Source organism: Entelurus aequoreus, linkage group LG24, assembly GCF_033978785.1.
Source record: "Entelurus aequoreus isolate RoL-2023_Sb linkage group LG24, RoL_Eaeq_v1.1, whole genome shotgun sequence".
In the NCBI taxonomy this organism is placed as follows: Eukaryota; Metazoa; Chordata; class Actinopteri; order Syngnathiformes; family Syngnathidae; genus Entelurus; species Entelurus aequoreus.
In genome coordinates this window covers 42,165,412-42,189,071 of record NC_084754.1, presented here as the reverse complement: position 1 = coordinate 42,189,071, position 23,660 = coordinate 42,165,412, and the positions used below count along the sequence as shown (strand labels likewise).

The 23,660-nt window shown below is 39.7% G+C and overlaps 1 protein-coding gene across 2 annotated transcripts in view; it reads left to right on the top strand.

Moving 5' to 3' along the window:
* The first annotated feature begins 1,052 nt into the window (after window positions 1-1,052).
* The window catches only part of sema3e (sema domain, immunoglobulin domain (Ig), short basic domain, secreted, (semaphorin) 3E), a 96,768-nt gene continuing 74,160 nt past the window's right edge, over window positions 1,053-23,660 (top strand). For both annotated transcript variants that reach the window (XM_062035732.1, XM_062035731.1), the window contains exon 1: window positions 1,053-1,823. In XM_062035732.1, coding sequence (XP_061891716.1) covers window positions 1,691-1,823 — 133 coding nt within the window. In that variant the 5' untranslated portion in view covers window positions 1,053-1,690. The remainder of the gene's footprint in view (window positions 1,824-23,660) is intronic.

Below are 23,660 nucleotides of genomic sequence, written 5' to 3'. Positions count from 1 at the left end.
GGACTGGACTCTCACAATATTATATTAGATCCACTATGGACTGGACTCTCACATTATTATGTTAGATCCACTATGGACTGGACTCTCACTATTATGTTAAATCCACTATGGACTGGACTCTCAATATTATGTTGGATCCACTATGGACTGGACTCTCACTATTATGTTAGATCCACTATGGACTGGACTCTCACTATTATGTTAGATCCACTATGGACTGGACTCTCACTATTATGTTAGATCCACTATGGACTGGACTCTTACACTATTATGTTAGATCCACTATGGACTGGACTCTCACATTATGTTAGATCCACTATGGACTGGACTCTTACACTATTATGTTAGATCCACTATGGACTGGACTCTTACACTATTATGTTAGATCCACTATGGACTGGACTCTCATTATGTTAGATCCACTATGGACTGGACTCTCACAATATTATGTTAGATCCACTATGGACTGGACTCTCATTATTACGTTAGATCCACTATGGACTGGACTCTCACCATATTATGCTAGATCCACTCGACGTCCATTGCACCGGTCGCCCAGGGGCGGGGGATCCCCACATCTGCGGTCCCCTCCAAGGTTTCTCATTGTCCCATAGGGTTGAGTTTTTCCTTGCCCTGATGTGGGATCTGAGCCGAGGATGTCGTTGTGGCTTGTGCAGCCCTTTGAGACACTCGTGATTTAGGACTATATAAGTAAACATTGATTGATTTTTTTTGAGAGAGAAAACAAGACCATCTTCCACCTACAAGTCAATGGTAACTGCACTAATGACTCTTGTTTTGTGAGAGGAAAAACAAGAGAAAATGTGCAGAGCGACACAGTTAGCTAAGGCCTGCACTGATGCAGGAGGTGGTGAAAGAGGAGGGGGTGGTCTTCACGGGGAGGCTGGACAGGACAGACCCTGGCAGGGATAAAACGCTGCCTTGGAGCAACACGGATCTTCAAACGTTCCAGAGGAGCTAAGGAGCCGTTTCTCAGCCTGCTGCAGTCCAGACCATCAACCAGATGCAAACTGGCTCCGTGACATGTGGTCTCTGCCCAGATCAGTAGCGGTGCTGGGAGTCATCTCCACTGACTCACTTCAGAGAGGAGCTTTGGGATCCTCCCTTCCTGCGTGAGCAGTTTGAGTTGCACTTTTTTGCCTGCAGACGCACGCCAGGCACGAGGCTCCTCACTCCTCCCCTCTCCTACTCTCCCTTTTTTCCCCCCTCTTGCTGGGCTCCCATCCAGAGATTGACTGAGTCCAGGAGGAGAAGACACACTATAGCAGCCTGCCTTCCAGGCAAATGTAATGGGATCTTATTGATCACCTGTTTGGGATTCTTTTTCCGGAAAGAGTGCATCCGACTCGGACAAACGGAAGGACAAACATCTGCGGCGTTAAGGTAGCGACCAGACCTCTCTTCTCCCTGGTTACTAAGAGCGGGCAAGAATAATAGCCAGATCGTTATCCTGCTTGTGGGTGGATGCTGCTTCCAACACACTATGAGGCAGAGCCTGTTTGGAAGCAAAGCAAACTGTGATGACGATCCAGAAACGGACCGTCACGTAGACTCGTTTTGGACGGTTTTTATGCCCATCGTCCCCCAATGACACTTTTATTTTGGGAGAGAAAAAGGAAAAAGTGAGACCAGTCTTTTCCATTGCCGCTCGGGCTTTCCTTGTTTATAAATGAGGAGCACGCTTCAAATGATGGAAGGCCGCTCGAGGAGCCGCTTTTTGGCGCTGATGATGATGTATTTGGTCCGGAGCACAGTTGACACAGCCGCCAGCGTTTACCCAAGAATACGTCTCTCACACAAAGGTAAGACATGTGTTTTTATCATTATTTATGGGTCTGCTGCAATGCCAGCGCCCAAAAATTGAATGGGTACGCCGACTTTGTCTGATACAGTGGTTCTTAACCTGGGTTCGATCGAACCCTAGGGGTTTGGTGAGTCTGCCTCAGGGGTTCGGCGGAGGTCAAAACACACCCGACTCATCGTGTAAATACAAACTTCTCCCTATCGGCGTATTATGGATATGGCAGAAGTCAGACTGATTTGCAGGTGTGTAATTTGTTGTGACTTTATGCACTGTGTTGGTTTTGTTGTTTGAACAAGGTGATGTTCATGCACGCTTCATTTTATGCACCAGTAAAAAAAACATGTTAACACTTTAGTATGGGGAACATATTCACCATTAATTAGTTGCTTATTAACATGCAAATTAGTAACATATTGGCTCTTAACTAGTCATTATTAAGTACTTATTAATGCCTTATTCGGCACGGCCTTATTATAACCCTAACCCTCTAACCCTGACCCTAACCCTAACCAAATAACTCTAAATTAAGCCTTTGTTACTTAGAATATGTTCCCCTAGTGCAGGGGTCGGCAACCCGCGGCTCCGGAGCCGCATGCGGCTCCTTGACCACTCTGATGCGGCTCAGCTACATACTTGCCGACCTCCCCGATTTTCCCAGGAGACTTATGGATCTCAGTGTCCCTCATAGATTACTCCCAGGGATAAAATAATCCTATTTACACTCTAATTACTAAATAAAGGGCGTGCCCTAATTGCACTGCAGTAATTGTACTCTATGGCATTTACATACAGCGTGCCAGTCCAGCCACATGTTGCATGTTGTTATTACTTGCACACACAGGAGACAGCAAAGCATACTTAGTCATCAGCCACACAGCTTACACTGACGGTAGCCGTATCAAACAACTTTAACATTGTTACGTTACAAATATGCGCCACACTGTGAACCCACACCAAAAAAGAATGGAAAAACACATTTCTGGAGAACATCCCACCGTAACACAACATAAACACAACACAACCATTACCCAGAATCCCATGCAGCCCTAACTCTTCCGGTCTACATTATACACCCCCGCTACCACCAAATCCCCCCACACATCAACCCCCCCCTCTCCGTGCGTTGGTTGAGCGGAAGAGTTAGGGCTGCATGGGATTCTGGGTATTGGTACCGTCAGTGTAAGATGTGTGGCTGCTGAGTTAGTACGCCTTGCTGTCACTTACGTGAGCAAGCTGAAATTGCATTCTACATGTGGTCGAGCAGGTACACTGTTAGGGCAGACTGTAGAGGGCGCCAAATGCAGTGTCATCACGCTCTGATATTCGGGAGTCTCCCGGGAAAAATGAGAGGGTTGGCAAGCATGACGCTATCAAGCGCCATTCATTCAAAACTCACGGGCTGCACTAACATCAAATTTCCACATTAAAGTGCGTGCCGGTGCGTGTGTCGGAGACCCCTAGTTAACAAAGCACAAAGCATTTAAGCTTTGTATGCGGTGTTTTTCATTTTAAATTTCAAAAATTTTTTTGTGGCTCCCATTACTTTCTTTAATTTGTGAAACTTGCCAAAATGGCTCTTTGAGTGGTAAAGGTTGCCGACCCCTGCCCTAGTGTCTAAATAACACTAAATTAAGTCTTTATTACATAGAATATGTTCCCCTAGTGTCCAAATAACTCTAAATTAAGTCTTTGTTACTTAGAATATGTTCCCCTAGTGTCCAAATAACTCTAAATTAAGTCTTTGTTACTTAGAATATGTTCCCCTAGTGTCCAAATAACTCTAAATTAAGTCTTTGTTACTAAGAATATGTTCCCCATACTAAAGTGTTACCAAAAACATATACGGTAACTTTGTCTTGAATTTGAAAATATATATATATATATATATTTTTCAGTAAAGAAGGGTTCGGTGAATGCGCAAATGAAACTGGTGGGGTTCGGTACCTCCAACAAGGTTAAGAGCCACTGGTCTAATACAAGATGAACCGGCCAACGAACCCCCACATATGTTATACCGTCGAAAAGGTGTATTTTCCGCCGATGGGTGTATTTTAAATTGGGAACATTTCAAGTTACAATGACGACGCTATTCACAAATAAACACAACCAATTTTATGGGTACGCACCTTTTTAATGACGAATATTTCCAGCAGACCTGCGAGATTACCTCCTCTTGTACAAACCCCGTTTCCATATGAGTTGGGAAATTGTGTTAGATGTAAATATAAACGGAATACAATGATTTGTAAATCATTTTCAACCCATATTAAATTGAATATGCTACAAAGACAACATATTTGATGTTCAAACTGATAACATTCTTTTGCAAATAATCATTAACTTTATAATTTGATGCCAGCAACACGTGACAAAGAAGTTGGGAAAGGTGGCAATAAATACTGATAAAGTTGAGGAATGCTCATCAAACACTTATTTGGAACATCCCACAGGTGAACAGGCAAATTGGGAACAGGTGGGTGCCATGATTGGGTATAAAAGTAGATTCCATGAAATGCTCAGTCATTCACAAACAAGGATGGGGCGAGGGTCACCACTTTGTCAACAAATGCGTGAGCAAATTGTTGAACAGTTTAAGAAAAACCTTTCTCAACCAGCTATTGCAAGGAATTTAGGGATTTCACCATCTACGCTCCGTAATATCATCAAAGGGTTCAGAGAATCTGGAGAAATCACTGCACGTAAGCAGCTAAGCCCGTGACCTTCGATCCCTCAGGCTGTACTGCATCGACAAGCGACATCAGTGTGTAAAGGATATCACCACGTGGGCTCAGGAACACTTCAGTAACCCACTGTCAGTAACTACAGTTGGTCGCTACATCTGTAAGTGCAAGTTAAAACTCTCCTATGCAAGGCGAAAACCGTTTATCAACAACACCCAGAAACGCCGTCGGCTTCGCTGGGCCTGAGCTCATCTAAGATGGACTGATACAAAGTGGAAAAGTGTTCTGTGGTCTGACGAGTCCACATTTCAAATTGTTTTTGGAAACTGTGGACGTCGTGTCCTCCGGACCAAAGAGGAAAAGAACCATCCGGATTGTTATAGGCGCAAAGTTGAAAAGCCAGCATGTGTGATGGTATGGGGGTGTATTAGTGCCCAAGACATGGGTAACTTACACATCTGTGAAGGCGCCATTAATGCTGAAAGGTACATACAGCTTTTAGAGCAACATATGTTGCCATCCAAGCAACGTTACCATGGACGCCCCTGCTTATTTCAGCAAGACAATGCCAAGCCACGTGTTACATCAACGTGGCTTCATAGTAAAAGAGTGCGGGTACTAGACTGGCCTGCCTGTAGTCCAGACCTGTCTCCCATTGAAAATGTGTGGTGCATTATGAAGCCTAAAATACCACAAGGGAGACCCCCGGACTGTTGAACAACTTAAGCTGTACATCAAGCAAGAATGGGAAAGAATTCCACCTGAGAAGCTTCAAAAATGTGTCTCCTCAGTTCCCAAACGTTTACTGAGTGTTGTTAAAAGGAAAGGCCATGTAACACAGTGGTGAACATGCCCTTTCCCAACTACTTTGGCACGTGTTGCAGCCATGAAATTCTTAGTTAATTATTATTTGCCAAAAAAAAAAAAAAGTTTATGAGTTTGAACATCAAATATGTTGTCTTTGTAGTGCATTCAACTGAATATGGGTTGAAAAGGATTTGCAAATCATTGTATTCCGTTTATATTTACATCTAACACAATTTCCCAACTCATATGGAAACAGGGTTTGTAAAGTGACGGAGTATTCCACTGCTGACAAGTTGGAAATGGTAACCACCCGGCCTGGTGAGTCACGGGTAGCGAGGCGGTATCCCTCTGTTATTGCCTAAAATGAACTATTGTAATTATAAATCATTTGGTGGAAGATATTTGATTGATTGAGACTTTTATTAGTAGACTGCACAGTACAGTACATATTCCGTACAATTGACCACTAAATGGTAACACCCCAATAAGATTTTTAACTTGTTTAAGTCGGGGTCCACGTTAATCAACTCATGAGTCTAAGGTGTTTTTCGATTGGTGGGCCAAGACCCCCTGGGGGATATTGTCATTGTGTGTGTGTAGTTCTACAATTCATGTTGGAACGACACATACTGTAAGACTGCAGCGAGGTAGCAACGGTGCTCTATCCAATCAACAGGTTCTACCCAGGAGAAGTAGTAAGTGCACAGGGGCAAAGAGATGGGGAAGTTTGTCAAAAGAATGAATGCAAACAAGTAGTTGTCATCAGAGGCATAGAACTGAACAATGTGTTGGACAGATCAATAAATATATATGATCAACTTCTCAATAGTAATTCAATTGAGTGGGGGTGGCGGTGAATTCTGTCCCACATGGGGTTCCTCACAGACAATAATGGAGAAGCACTGGTTTAAGCAAACATGCAGACTTTTTTCCTTCGACCTGCGAGAAGCCAGCTTCTTGTTTGTCTTGGTTTTTGCAGCCATGGTGGCTAAGAATCAACAACGTGGACAGCAATCAGGAGCAGGACAAGCGTGTCTGAGTTGGTTACGTCGCATGTGGCCGCGATGATCGAGACATATTGTCTGGTTTCTCTCGGTGATGATGACGATAAGGATGTTATCTCTGCAGAGTAAACGCTGTCATTTTCTCACACGTTTCTTTGATCTCTATAGCAACAGAGTGGTGATTCCACATAAGCCTGTTAGTCATGGTTGGATACAGGTGAGGAATTTGAATGGTCAATAACTTATAAACACACAGTGCTGGTTGGAGCTTTTATGAGACTTTTGGCTCATTGTTTACATCTGTGAGGCAGGTTGGTGATTTATACTGCTTGGCTGGCCTCACCTTTTGCATACCTGTCGGTACAGGTCAATTTTTTTCTCATAGGGCTGTAAAGCACGGAACATATTTCATAGTTTATCCACAGTTCACATGTTAGAAATACACTGTGTTCAACACTCTGTTGAGCTATTGCGGACATGTACGGATATGTTTACTTACAAAAAGGTCAGCATAATTGAGTACGTCTCCAAATATACAGTATGTTCCTGTCAAGTGAAGTCCAACTTTATTTTAATAGCACATTTAAATTAACCTAGGTCAGACCTGGGCAAATTAAGGCCCAGACTGAGTTTTTCAATCAATTCCCAAATATTTGTTTGAGATCTTTAAGATGGAAACTGTAGCTGCCATTATGATGTGCAGTGATGTTTTCTAATACGCTGAAATATAAAGACAATATAACATACACTACCGTTCAAAAGTTTGGGGTCACCCAAACAATTTTGTGGAATAGCCTTTATTTCTAAGAACAAGAATAGACTGTCGAGTTTCAGATGAAAGTTCTCTTTTTCTGGCCATTTTGAGCGTTTAATTGACCCCACAAATGTGATGCTCCAGAAACTCAATCTGCTCAAAGGTCAGTTTTGTAGCTTCTGTAACGAGCTAAACTGTTTTCAGATGTGTGAACATGATTGCACAAGGGTTTTCTAATCATCAATTAGCCTTCTGAGCCAATGAGCAAACACATTGTACCATTAGAACACTGGAGTGATAGTTGCTGGAAATGGGTCTCTATACACCTATGTAGATATTGCACCAAAAACCAGACATTTGCAGCTAGAATAGTCATTTACCACATTAGCAATGTATAGAGTGTATTTCTTTAAAGTTAAGACTAGTTTAAAGTTATATTCATTGAAAAGTACAGTGCTTTTCCTTCAAAAATAAGGACATTTTAATGTGACCCCAAACTTTTGAACAGTAGTGTACATCCATTAACATGGATGCATATGCAAAAGTGCAATATATATATATATTTGCACAGTAATCTATTTATATCTGCACCTTATTGCTCTTTTATTCTGCACTAAAACGAGCTAATGCAAAAAAATGTTGTTCTTATCTGTACTGTAAAATTTACATTTGAATGGCAATAAAAGTAAGTCTAAGTCTAAATGACCATAAGTCTTGAACTATACAAAGTATTTAAATGGTTGGAATCTGTGCTTTTGCATGATATACTAGTTACTATGGTAATCCAATTAGTTACTGTGGGGAGGCGTGGCCGGCAGACCGACAGCGAGGCTGGGCACCGAAATTCTAGGAATTTCTCAATTAAAAACGGTTAATAATTCAACATTTCTTGACCGATTAAAACAATTCCAACACCAACCAATGCAGCTCATTGAGGACGAAAACCTGGAAATAGTATGCATTAATAAAATGCTTAATCGTTTCTTACTAAATACATTTATTTACCTTTTGACATTAAAAATAATGTACTGCATGCAACTGCATATCTTTTAAAATTCAAAATGATCAAAATCCAAATATTTTATCATGTATTCCAACAATATTTTTTGTTAAAATAAAGATAAATACTGTATTTAAATATCTGTTTGACTCATGATTTCAAAACAAATTATCAATCAAATTGTAGACTGTAAAATTGACAATAGATTTTACGGTTAAATTTTTACTGTAAAATCAACTTTGGTACTGTTTTTTTTCCATATACAGTAAGACACTAAAACATTAAAAAACTAACCAAAGAAACATTTTAAATAAACAAGATTTTACGGTAAAAAAAACAAACTGGCAGCTCTGTTGCTTGAATTTTACCGCTAAAAACTGTGGTATTGTTTTTCCATTCCATTCCTTCAATTGTTTTATATGCTGTAAAAACCCACTGCTTTTACTGTAAAATGCTAGTGACTGAGCTGCCAGTATTTGTTTTTGTTTGCAGCTTATGTAAAAAAAATATGTTAATGTATTATATATTAATATAAATACATGTATATTCATAGTTAAAAGCGGCCATCTGAGGGCAACTATAACTGTGATGTGGTAATCAATGAAAACAAGTTTGACACCCCAGTAATAGACTGTTCATCAATGTTGTGTCTATATTATTTGGATATACCACCCAAGTAATTACCAGGCTATGGGCAAAACTGCAGCGGTGATTGACACCCTATCTACTTTACTTTGGTCATGCATGTTCTGGCTCGCAAAGACACATGGAAAATATAGAGGTTGGCTCTTATGGTTAATGAGAAAGTCTTCACACACAAACATACATTTATTGGCCAAAGTAGAGTAACTCCACAATCTAATGACATCCAATTAAAGAGCTATTTTTTCTCTTCAACGTCTTTCACTCACTGTTGCTCCTGTGGTGCACAGACAAGGTTTAGTAGTATCAGGGCTGCACGGCATCATACAGCCGGATGTTTCTTATATTTCACAAAACAGTGTAGAAATTAACATTTACCAAGAGCTGTTAAAGAGAGCAATGCATTTTTAACAATCATCCTACTTTAATTTCGGATGCTTCCAATAAGGCCTACTGAAATGAATTTTTTTAAATTTAAACAGGGATAGTAGATCCATTCTATGTGTCATACTTGATCATTTCGCGATATTGCCATATTTTTGCTGAAAGGATTTAGTAGAGAACATCGACGATAAAGTTCGCAACTTTTGGTCGCTGATGAAAAAAGCCTTGCCTGTACCGGAAGTAGCGTGACGTCACAGGTTGAAAGGCTCCTCACATTTCCCCATTGTTTACACCAGCAGCGAGAGCGATTCGGACCGAGAAAGCGATGATTACCCCATTGATTTGAGCGAGGATGAAAGATTTGTGGATGAGGAACGTGTGAGTGAAGGACTAGATTGCAGTGCAGGACGTACCTTTTTTCGCTCTGACCGTAACTTAGCTAAAAGGGCTCATTGGATCCCACACTTTCTCCTTTTTCTATTGTGGATCACGGATTTGTATTTTAAACCACCTCGGATACTATATCCTCTTGAAAATGAGAGTCGAGAACGCGAAATGGACATTCACAGTGACTTTTATCTCCACGACAATACATCGGTGAAGCACTTTAGCTACGGAGCTTACGTGATAGCATCGTGCTTAAATGCAGATAGAAACAAAAGAAATAAGCCCCTGACTGGAAGGATAGACAGAAGATCAACAATACTACTATCAGGAGACACCGAACCAAACACTGGACCTGTAATCACACGGTTAATGCTGTGCCGCCTGTCGAAGCCTAGCAATGCTGTTGCTAACGACTCCACTGAAGCTAACTTTGCTACGGGACCTCGTCACAGCTATGATAAAAACATTAGCGCTCCACCTACGCCAGCCCTCATCTGCTCATCAACACCCGTGCTCACCTGCGTTCCAGCAATCGACGGCGCGACGAAGGACTTCACCCGATCATTGATGCGGTCGGCAGCTAGCGTCGGATAGCGCGTCTGCTATCCAACTCAAAGTCCTCCTGGTTGTGTTGCTGCAGCCAGCCGCTAATACACCGATCCCACCTACAGCTTTCTTCTTTGCAGTCTTCATTGTTCATTAAACAAATTGCAAAAGATTCACCAACACAGATGTCCAGAATACTGTGGAATTTTGCGATGAAAACATAGCTTTTTGTATTGAGATACAACGTGTCCGAATACTTCCGCTTCAACCATTGACGTCACGCGCATACGTCATCATACATAGACGTTTTCAACCGGAAGTTTACCGGGAAATTTAAAATTGCAACCCGGCCGTATTGGCATGTGTTGCAATGTTAAGATTTCATCATTGATATATAAACTATCAGACTGCGTGGTCGGTAGTAGTGGCTTTCAGTAGGCCTTTAATTTGCACACAGGAACAACTAAAATGAGCCCCCTTAAAAAACCTCAACCAGTTTGAGAGGCAGCAAGTGTTGGAAGCTACGTGCTCTGATTAAGTAAAGCTATTTTGAAGTCATTAGTGAACACTGACTCTGTAAGAGGGACCTGTAGAGCAGTGTCGATGATTCAGTTCACGCTGGATTATTCAGGACTCAGAAATCATCATGATTAAAATAAAAAATGAAAAATCAGTTTAGACTTAATAAAAATAATCATTGATGCACAAAGTTATCAGAGTAGTTTCAACCGTCAAGAACTGGATTGAGAAGTATCAAGAAATTCAAAAGACAGCCGGATGGTACAGAACAAGCCTGACAGAGGTAGGAAACAAAACAAATTCCAGGGCTCTGGAAAGAAAACTAGTGAGGTATGTGTCTAAAGACCCCAGACCAACTGCCAAAACTAGTGAATAACTTGGCCAAGTTTGGAATTGTCGTCTCAAAGAAGACATCACTAGAGTCCTGCACAGGAATGGACTGTGAGGCTGCAGAACAAGAAACACTCCACTTCTGCCATAAAGACACCTTCCAATCAAACTGAAGTAAAGAGTACCTCAAGAAAGACCACGCATACTGGATGTGTGTCCTTTGGTCAGATGGAACAAAACTAGAGCTGTTTGGCCATGGAGACACTGCTTATGTTTGGAAAAAGAAGGGCGAGGCATACAACCCAAAGAACACGGTCCCCACAGTGGAACAGTATTATGCAGTGGGGATGCTTCAGTGCATTTGGAACTGGGAATCTCGTCAAGGTGGAAGGAATCCTGGAGAAAGAAGGATATTGGAAGATCCTGGAGGAAAACCTCAAGCACTCAGCAGCAAAACTGGGTATGGGTCCATGCTTTGTCTTCCAAACTGATAGCGACCCAAAACACACATCAGTCCTGTTGAAGAACTACCTCCAGAAGGCCAAAGTGAATGTTATTGAATGGCCTGCACAAAGCCCCGACTTGAATCCCATTGAGAATCTTTGGGGAGAATTGAAAACCAACGCCCATGGCAGAAGACCGTTAAATCTCGCAGAGCTTGAGTAGAATGGGCTGGTAAGACTTGTGGAAAACACTAACAAAAGATCGCAGGCTGTTATCTAATTAAAAGGACACACTATTGCCTATTAGCATCGGGGGTGCTAATACATTTGACTCTGGTATTTTTTTAGTTTTCTAGAAATACATTTGTTCCTGTGTGCAGATAACAATATTGGAAGCATTCAAAATGAAAGTAGGATGCCTGGAAAATGCGTTGATCTCTTTACCAGAACTTGGGAAATACTTAATAAAAAATGAAATGTTCATGGGAGGGCGAACAATTCTGTAAATGTTTCACAAGCCGGGAAGCACAATACGAAGGTCCTGAGTAGTCCCGAGTTCAATCCCGGGCTCGGGATCTTTCTGTGTGGAGTTTGCATGTTCTCCCCGTGACTGCGTGGGTTTCTTCCGGGTACTCCGGCTTCCTCCCACCTCAAAAGATATGCACCTGGGGATAGGCTCCGCCCACCTCCAAAGACATGCACCTGGGGATAGGCCCCTCCCACCTCCAAAGACATGCACCTGGGGATAGGCTCCTCCCACCTCCAAAGACATGCACCTGGGGATAGGCTCCTCCCACCTCCAAAGACATGCACCTGGGGATAGGTTGATTGGCAACACTAAATTGGCACTAGTGTGTGAATGTGAGTGTGAATGCGATGAGGTGGCGACTTGTCCAGGGTGTACCCAGCCTTCCGCCTGAATGCAGCTGAGATAGGCTCCAGCACCCCCCCCCGCGACCCCGAACAGGACAGGCGGTAGAAAATGGATGGATGGATGGATGGGTTTCACAAGCCGGCGGGAGTTCAGTGAGAGCGTGAGATGGATTTAAATGTTCTCACTCGGCATAGAGAACAATATTACAAATATATTTCATCTAAATCAGTGGTTCTTAACCTGGGTTCGATCGAACCCTAGGGGTTCGGTGAGTCGGCCTCAGGGGTTCGGCGGAGGTCAAGACACACCCGACTCATTGTGTAAATAACTTTTCCCTATCGGCGTATTATGGATACCCTCAAACAATGTTCCCTTCATTTTCCATATGTGTGAGCAAACGCAAAAACTCCTTGAGCATTCATGTGGAGCACATGTGAGCGACGTCAGACGTACACATGCACCGTGGTCACACCAGCAGCACACCTGTCCCAAACCTGACTAAATAACAAGTTCAATGTTTTATTACTATAATCAAATGACAGCAGTCATTTCCATGAGATTATTTTCTAATATAAGTGTTTTGGCCCACTTACAATGACAATAACAAAACATATTGTTTTTTCAGGAGCTGTGTACTAGTATTGTATGTCTGGGTGGGGTTCCTGCTTTGGAAAAAAAATTGTACCCTTTTCAGATATCGCATTTAATTCCCCCTTAAACATTCACATGTTGCACAATGAGATGTAAACATGGGATCATGTGTACACTCCTGTAACTTTCTGTTTGTAAAATATGTCTTTATTAGTATTTCTTTAATATAATTTCATGATTCACATTTATAAATTAAGATTAAATTAAGAAAAATAACATTTTATTTTTCACCAAAGAAGGGTTTGGTGAATAAGCATATGAAACTGGTGGGGTTCGGTACAAGGTTTAGAACCACTGATCTAAATAGTGTGGGACAACATCTTGATCCACGTCCAGAGATATCTAAAAAAAAAAAAAAGCTTATTAGGAGGGAATATTTGCAATATTAGCACTGGAACATTGTCTGTTTAACCAGCTTGAACCAACTTTCTGCTGGGTTCTCCAAATGAATTCCATAAGGCATATTTGCATTTCAGTCTTGTACGACCCCGCCAAGCAAGCAAATACCCGCATGCCTCCATTCTTGCAGTCAGTAGTTATCCCCACCCTTCCTCCTCACTTCCCACATTTTTGTTCAGGACCAGCAGACGTTTAATACACCTCCATCTGAGGTAACTGCGAATAGCACACATTCCAAGTTTCTATTTCAATCACAATCCTAAATGCCATGTAGTATCTAAAACAACCTTGGCATGCTGGTACCACACCAAGCAAATGTCCATTGTCCCTGGCATTTTTGGCCGATTAACCTCCCAAATTCCAACTTTGTTTTGACTCATTCACTACTACAAAGATAAATAGTATGTATTTGTTCTACCTGCATGGTTCTGTGCTGTATAAGCATTGACACAGTTTCCCCAGGCCCTTTGAAGACCCTCCGTGCACACAGTGAGTTCAAATTGAACTCTTTAAAAAGGACTGCCCATAAATTGTGCAGCTAATGAAGCGTTTCACAGCCAGCATCTGTCAGAGTTCAGAGAAGCTGCAAGTTAGGTGGCCAGGCCATGCAGCAATTTACTTACCACAGTATCAACTACAGAACATGTAATCGGACCAGCTGCTGAATGTCGGATACCGTACTTTCATTTTAATCCATGCAGCAGTGTTTGATACATTGAGAGGATTTCCCTCTCACAAAATACGACCCAAATACAACTGGAACTGGACTATTACACCGGGTACCAGGGAAGTGTGGTCCGGTGGACACAGCCTTACTTGTCATGATGACAACTTTAATGTATTTTCTGTATGATTACAATCATTCAACATTTTGTTCAGTAAACATCTATATCAGTGGTTCTTAACCTTGTTGGAGGTACCGAATTCCACCAGTTTCATATGTGCATTCACTGAACCCTTCTTTAGAGAACAATTAAATGTTTTTTTTTTCTTAATTTAATCTTCATTTATAAATATTAATCATGAAATGATGTTATTATATTAAAGAAATACTAATAAAGATATATTTTACAAACAGAAAGTTACAGGAGTGTACACATGATCCCATGTTTACATCTCATTGTGCAACATGTGAATGTTTAAGAGGGAACTAAATGCGGTATCGGAAAGGGGTACAAATTATTTCCAAAGCAGGAACCCCACCCAGACATACAATACTAGTACACAGCTCATGAAAAACAATATGTTGTGTTACTGTCACTGGAAGTGGGCCAAAACACTTATTTTAGAAAATAATCCCAAGAAATGACTGCTGTCATTTGATTATAGTAATAAAACATTTAACTTGGTATTTAGTCAGGTTTGGGACAGGTGTGCTGCTGGTGTGACCACAGTGTGCACATCTAAGTTAAAGTACCAATGATTGTCACACACTAGGTGTGGTGAAATTTGTCCTATGCATTTGACCCATCACCCTTGTTCACCCCCTGAAAAGTGAGTGGAGCAGTGGGCAGCTGCGGTGCCGCGCCCGGGAATTATTTTTGGTGATTCAACCCCCAATTCCAACCCTTGATGCTGAGTGCCAAGCAGGGAGGTAATTGGTCCCATTTTTATAGTCTTTGGTATGACTCGGCCGGGGTTTGAACTCACGACCTACCCATCTCACTCTAACCACTAGGTCACTGACTAGGTCCACGTGGAAAATTAGAGGGAACATTGTTTGGGGGTATCCATAATACGCCGATAGGGAGAAGTTTTTATTTACACGATGAGTCAGGTGTGTTCTGACCTCCGCGGCGGAGGCTCCGCCGAACCCCTGAGGCCAACTCGCCGAACCCCTAGGGTTCGATCGAACCCAGGTTAAGAACCACTGATCTATATATTTACACTAGGGTTGTCTCGATACCAATATTTCGGTACCGGTACCAAAATGTATTTCAATACTTTTCGGTACTTTTCTAAATAAAGGGGACCACAAAAAAATGGCATTATTGGCTTTATTTTAACAAAATCTTAGGGTACATGAAACATATGTTTATTATTGCAATTTACTCCTTAAATAAAATGTTGAACATACTAGACAACTTGTCTTTTAGTAGTACCGTATTTTTCGGACTATAAGTCGCAGTTTTTTTCATAGTTTGGCGGGGGGTGCGACTTATACTCAGGAGCGACTTATGTGTGAAATTATTAACACATTAGCGTAAAATATCAAATAATATTATTTATCTCATTCACGTAAGAGACTAGACGTATAAGATTTCATGGGATTTAGCGATTAGGAGTGACAGATTGTTTGGTAAACATATAGCATGTTCTATATGTTATAGTTATTTGAATGACTCTTACCATAATATGTTACGTTAACATACCAGGCACGTTCTCAGTTGGTTATTTATGCCTCATATAACGTACACTTATTCAGCCTGTTGTTCACTATTCTTTATTTATTTTAAATTGCCTTTCAAATGTCTATTCTTGGTGTTGGCTTTTATCAAATACATTTCCCCCAAAAATGCGACTTATACTCCAGTGCGACTTATATGTTTTTTTCCTTTTTTATTATGCATTTTCGGCCGGTGCGACTTATACTCCGGAGCGACTTATACTCCGAAAAATATGGTAAGTAAACAAACAAAGACTCCTAATTAGTGTGCTGACATATGCAGTAACATATTGTGTCATTTAACATTATATTATTTTGTCAATATTATGAGGGACAAACTGTAACAATTGATTATTAATCTACTTGTTCATTTACTGTTAATATCTGCTTATTTTCTGATTCAACATGTTCTATCTACACTTCTGTTAAAATGTAATAATCACTTATTTTTCTCTTCTTTGATACTTTACATTAGTTTTGGATGATACCCCACATTTAGGTATCGATCCGATACCAAGTAGTTACAGGATTATACATTGGTCATATTTAAAGTCCTCATGTGTCCAGGGACATATTTACTGAGTTTATGAATATTAATATCAATTTAGAAAAAAGATTTTGTGATGATAAAAATATCGATGTAATCATAGTAGTATCGACTAGATACGCTCTTATACTGGGTATCATTACAGTGGATGTCAGGTGTAGATACACCCATGGCGTTTGTTTACATTGTGACACCGGTGAGCTATTGCATCCTCCTACGGTGTGCAGTGAAGTATGTTTAGCTATTCCTCGTCCTCCAGTGATAATGGACTTTGTCGCCATGGAGGCAAGGATTAGTGATTGATTAATTGATTGAAACTTTTTTTAGTAGATTGCACAGTACAGTACATATTCCGTACAATTGACTACTAAATGGTAACACCCAAATAAGTATTTCAACTTGTTTAAGTCAGGGTCCACGTTAATCAATTCATGGTCATTTAGAAGGAGCTAAAACACACCCGACTGCGGATGGACTAGCTAGCCATGTTTTAAAGCACCTCTTCCTGAGGGTGATTCAGTGTTATAGCTTCACCTTTATCTTTACATTTTAGGCCAAAATGCGTCCGTTCTCCTTTTTCTGTGTCTGCTCGTAAGTACTCTGTGTGTGTGCGCTGCCTAACATGCTCCATCCATCCATTTTATTCCGCTTATCAGAGGTTAGGTCGCAGGGGCAGCAGCCTAAGCAGGGAAGCCAAGACTTCCCTCTCCCCAGCCACTTCGTCCAGCTCTTCCCGGGGGATCCCGAGGTGTTCCCAGGCCAGCCGGGAGACATAGTCTACCCAACGTGTCCTGGGTCTTCCCCGTGGCCTCCTACCGGTCGGACGTGCCCTAAACACCTCCCTAGGGAGGCGTTCGGGTGGCATCCTGACTAGATGCCCGAACCACCTCATCTGGCTCCTCTCCATGTGGAGGAGCAGCGGCTTTACTCTGAGCTCCTCCCGGATGGCAGAGCTTCTCACCCTATCTCTAAGGGAGAGCCCCGCCACCCGGCGGAGGAAACTCATTTGGGCCGCTTGTACCCGTGATCTTGTCCTTTCGGTCATAACCCAAAGCTCATGACCATAGGTGAGGATGGGAACGTAGATCGACCGATAAATTGAGAGCTTTGCCTTCCGGCTCAGCTCCTTCTTCACCACAACGGATCGATACAGCGTCCGCATTACTGAAGACGCCGCACCGATCCGCCTGTCGATCTCACGATCCACTCTTACCTCACTCGTGAACAAGACTCCGGGGTACTTGAACTCCTCCACTTGGGGCAAGATCTCCTCCCCAACCCGGAGATGGCACTCCACCCTTTTCCGGGCGAGAACCATGGACTCTGACTTGGAGGTGCTGATCCAGTGAGAGCTGAAGATCCTGGCCAGATGAAGCCATCAGGACCACATCATCTGCAAAAAGCAGAGACCTAATCCCGCAGCTACCAAACCGGATCCCCTCAACGCCCTGACTGCGCCTAGAAATTCTGTCCATAAAAGTTATGAACAGAATGGGTGACAAAGGGCAGCCTTGGTGGAGTCCAACCCTCACTGGAAACGGGTCCGACTTACTGCCGGCAATGCGGACCAAGCTCTGACACTGATCATACAGACTCCAATGCCCGTACGATCAGCCATGTCACGATGTGACGACGACGTGCCTGTAAAAAAATAATAATATGGCGAACCGGTACTTTCCAAACAGAGTATAGTACTGTTTTTGATTCATTAGAACCGCGATACTACACTAGTACCGGTATACTGTACAACCCTAAGGAAAAACACACAACCCTATACTTAATACCAGATTGGTGATTAGTCAGACAGCAAATACTGTTGTATGAAACCCTCCAGACTTCAGACCTGTAATCGCAGACACTTCAAATAGTTGACACCATTTGAAAATGACAAGGCTTTCACTTTCCACTGAGGGGGGGAATCCCAGCAACGCTCCAACATGTCGTTCTGCAAATAACTGAAGGATGGGAGGTTTTTTTTCCCGCCGTCTTAAGATGCAAAGTAAAGTGAGAAGTTTAGTTTGTTCAAAGACGACACAGGATGGCCACGGGGCAGTCAGTTTCTCTATCGTGCTGCCAAAAGGAAGGTTTGACATTGATTGGATGAATCAGTTTCTAGGTCAGCAAAGGAAAAATGATATCTTTGCAGCACGCCCAACCTCCTCCTCCCCTCCCCTCCGTTTTTCACCTCTCTACTTTGTTTTGTGTGTGTATATTTCTGAATAGCTGCCCTCCCACCGTGGACATGTCTTCATTAATCAACAGGCAGCTGGTGAATGGTCTGACCTTTCCCCAATGAAACAATGGAGGACGACACACGTTTGATTATTTGAGCCTTCACAGACTCGGGGTGTTACGATACGGTCACCTCGCAAGTCGATATAGGATATTAGGTTCAAGAGAACCAGACAAGATTTAATCTGTAATTTATGAGCAGGGGGCACTGTATAGGCTGGCAGATTGGTGACAATTCTAAGTTATTATTGATTTATTTGAGTTTAATAAAGAAAGTGAATAAGTACCGACAGCCATCAGACCGTATAATGCATATGTTCCTTTTGACTGTGCATGTACTGTAAATGTATAATGTATTTATATTGTTCACATGTGAATAATGCTGTATAATAGACTGTATTTATATTATTCACATGTGAATAATGCTGTATAATACAGTATTTATATTATTCACATGTAAATAAAGCTGTATAATAGACTGTATTTATGTTATTCACATGTAAATAAAGCTGTATAATAGACTGTATTAATCACATGTGAATAATGCTGTATAATTGACTGTATTTATATTATTAGCATGTGAATAATGCTGTATAATAGACCGTATTTATGTTATTCACATGTGAATAATGCTGTATAATTGACTGTATTTATATTATTAGCATGTGAATAATGCTGTATAATAGACCGTATTTATATTATTCACATGTGAATAATGCTGTATAATACTGTATTTATATTATTCACATGTAAATAATGCGGTATAATAGACTATTATTTACATGTGTATAATATAAATACATTTATATTAATCACATGTGAATAATGCTGTATAATTGACTGTATGTATATTATTCACATGTGAATAATTGACTGTATTTATATTATTCACATGTGAATAATGCTGTATAATAGACTGTATTTATGTTATTCACATGTGAATAATTCTGTATAATAGACTGTATTTATATTATTCACATGTGAATAATGCTGTATAATACAGAATTTATATTTTTCACATGTAAATAAAGCTGTATAATACTGTATTTATGTTATTCACATGTAAATAAAGCTGTATAATAGACTGTATTTATGTTATTCACATGTGAATAATGCTGTATAATAGACTGTACTTATGTTATTCACATGTGAATAATGCTGTATAATAGACTGTATTTATGTTATTCACATCTGAATAATGCTGCATAATAGACTGTATTTATGTTATTCACATGTGAATAATGCTGTATAATACAGTATTTATATTATTCACATGTAAATAAAGCTGTATAATAGACTGTATTAATCACATGTGAATAATGCTGTATAATTGACTGTATTTATATTATTAGCATGTGAATAATGCTGTATAATAGACCGTATTTATGTTATTCACATGTGAATAATGCTGTATAATAGACTGTATTTATGTTATTCACATGTGAATAATGCTGTATAATAGACTATTTATATTATTCACATGTGAATAACGCTGTATAATACTGTATTTATATTATTCACATGTAAATAATGCGGTATAATAGACTATTATTTACATGTGTATAATATAAATACATTTATATTAATCACATGTGAATAATGCTGTATAATTGACTGTATGTATATTATTCACATGTGAATAATGCTGCATAATTGACTGTATTTATATTATTCACATGTGAATAATGCTGTATAATAGACTGTATTTATGTTATTCACATGTGAATAATGCTGTATAATAGACTGTATTTATATTATTCACATGTGAATAATGCTGTATAATACAGTATTTATATTATTCACATGTAAATAAAGCTGTATAATAGACTGTATTTATGTTATTCACATGTAAATAAAGCTGTATAATAGACTATTTATGTTATTCACATGTAAATAAAGCTGTATAATAGACTGTATTAATCACATGTGAATAATGCTGTATAATTGACTGTATTTATATTATTAGCATGTGAATAATGCTGTATAATAGACCGTATTTATGTTATTCACATGTGAATAATGCTGTATAATAGACTGTATTGATGTTATTCACATGTGAATAATGCTGTATAATATACTGTATTTATATTATTCACATGTGAATAATGCTGTATAATACTGTATTTATATTATTCAAATGTAAATAATGCGGTATAATAGACTATTATTTACATGTGTATAATATAAATACATTTATATTAATCACATGTGAATAAGGCTGTATAATTGACTGTATGTATATTATTCACATGTGAATAATGCTGTATAATAGACTGTATTTATGTTATTCACATGTGAATAATGCTGTATAATAGACTGTATTTATATTATTCACATGTGAATAATGCTGTATAATACAGTATTTATATTATTCACATGTAAATAAAGCTGTATAATAGACTGTATTTATGTTATTCACGTGTGAATAATGCTGTATAATAGAGTGTATTCATGTTATTCACATGTGAATAATGCTGTATAATAGACTGTATTTATTTTATTCACATGTGAATAATGCTGTATAATAGACTGTATTTATGTTATTCACATGTGAATATGCTGTACAATAGACTGTATTTATGTTATTCACATGTAAATAATGCTGTACAATAGACTGTATTTATGTTATTCACATGTGAATAATGCTGTATAATAGAATCTACCGTTGTAGCAATATAAAACAACATATGTAAAATGTACATATGTTATGTACAGTATATGATAAATACTGATATATTATATGTTTATATCATATATAGACAATATATAACAATTACAGTATATGTAACAGCTGCAGCATAAAATAGAGAGTAGATCCAGCAGAAAATAAACATTATAGACAAGTGTCTCAAAGGGCTGCACAAGCCACAACGATCATTTTCCTTTTTGCAGATCTTCCTCCTGCTGCAGTGGTTGTCAGTCAACTGCCTGCTTCCTCTCGACAACACAAACCCACAAATACGCTAATCCAGAGCGTCCTTGTTTACTCATGTAGTAGCAACGGCAACGTCCTTCTTCATTTACAGACCGCGGTCAACTTCCTTTGTTTTCACTTTAAAACTGCGCATGCAAGTGAGGTGGAGGTAACATCGGGGCCACATTGGCATACTTGCCAACCTTGAGACCTCCAATATCGGGAGGTGGGGGGTAGGGGGTGGAGGGGTGCTTGGGGGCGGGGGGCGTGGTTATTTACAGCTAGAATTCACCAACTCGAGTATTTCATATATATATATATATATATATATATATATATATATATATATATATATATATATATATATATATATATATATGAAATACTTGACTTTCAGTGAATTCTAGCTATATATATATATACATTTATTTTATATACATAAAATAAATACTTGAATTTCAGTGTTCCGGTGGCTATCCATTAGATGGCAGTATTGTCCTGTTTAACTTATCCGTTCATGATGAGTATATCATTTTGGCCACCGTGTTCAATGGAGAAGTCTGTTCTACATATTTACAGGCAACATGCACCTTCCCCTTCGAACTATCCTGGACGCCCTAGATGTTATGACGTCATCGGGCAGGCAAGCTGTTTATATTGTGGGAAAGCGGACGTGAGAACAGGCTGTCCCCACTCAGTCTCAGGTCCGCATTGAGCTGGAAGGGGCGTGGCCTCCAGCTCCGGCTGAATACCGGGAGTTTGTCGGGAGAAAATGTCTGCCGGGAGGTTGTCGGGAGAGGCGCTGAATACCGGGATTCTCCCGCTAAAAACGGGAGGGTTGGCAAGTATGCACATTGGGGCCTGAGCACATTTATACTGGAGTCGGATTAAGATCACATTTTACTTGTAAACTAAATAGTCAGCTGAAAAAACTATTTTGAAAAGATCTGATTTGGTCCACTTTGGCCTGCAGTGTAAACTAGGGCTGGGCGATATGGCCCACCAAAAAAAATTATCACAATTATTTTTTTCATATTATACGATCTCTATTAATATATATATATTTTTATATATAAGCTGTGCAGAATTACAGCAAGTACCACACCCCCACTGTTTACTACTGCAGTATCTAGTAACAAACATGTCCGCCATGTTTAAAAGAGGTCATATATGCCAACAGCTGACAACTCTCATTTTGTTCTCTCACACACACACACACACACACACACACACACACACACACACACACACACACACACACACACACACACACACACACACACACACACACACAGACACACACACACACACACACACACACACACACACACATATAATAATAATAATAAATAATACATTTTATTTTAATGCAGCTCAAAGTGCTTTACATAGTTAAAAACAAAATGAGAAATAACACCCACACCCCATGAAGACAGTCAAACATGTACATAAAAATAAACAAACAACAACAACAACAACAACAATAATAATAACACAATGACAATAGCCAATCACAGGATCACAGGAACCCTCTGGACGTGGAGATCCAGAGGGTTCTTTGAGGAAACACTAGATGATCAAATAAATGGATTAAAAATAATTAAAATACACATCAGGTAAAAGTCCAAAAATAATATGAAATAAGATAAGATATAATCAAACATAAAAATAAACTACAATATGAAAAACTATAAAATAAAATAAAATACAATAAAAACTGAAATATAAATATAACAAGACCATATAAAAATAGGCTAAGATATGATAAAACATAAAAATAAGCTAAGATATGATAAAACATAAAAATAAGCTAAGATATGATAAAACATAAAAATAAGCTAAGATATGATAAAACATAAAAATAAGCTAAGATATGATAAAACATAAAAATAACTAATACTAATAGAATAATCCTGCACATTGGGCCTAATATTTGTGTAGTAAAGTGGTTTTTGAATTCGAGCAATGTAATCTGAAAGATGTTTAAAATATCAACAATTAATGTTAATATTTTTGAAACAATATACTTCTCATAACATGAGTATCTGTGTGCATGAGAGAGTGTAAAGAAAAGCATTGCATTGTTTCACTTCATCTGACTTTTTTTACAACCTACTTGAAGTTGTATTTTTTTTTTTCATTTTTTTTTTTCAAAGCCAATCAGAAAGAAGGGGCGGTCCAAGCATGCCCGCCCCCAAAGTACCAAAATGAAACATGACAGCGCACAGAAAGGCGCCGCGCGCGCGCACAAAGGCACCACGCGAGCGCAAAAGGGTGTCGCGCGCGCGCACGAAGTGGAGAATCAGCGCGCGATAACAGTTTTTACGCGCTTGGA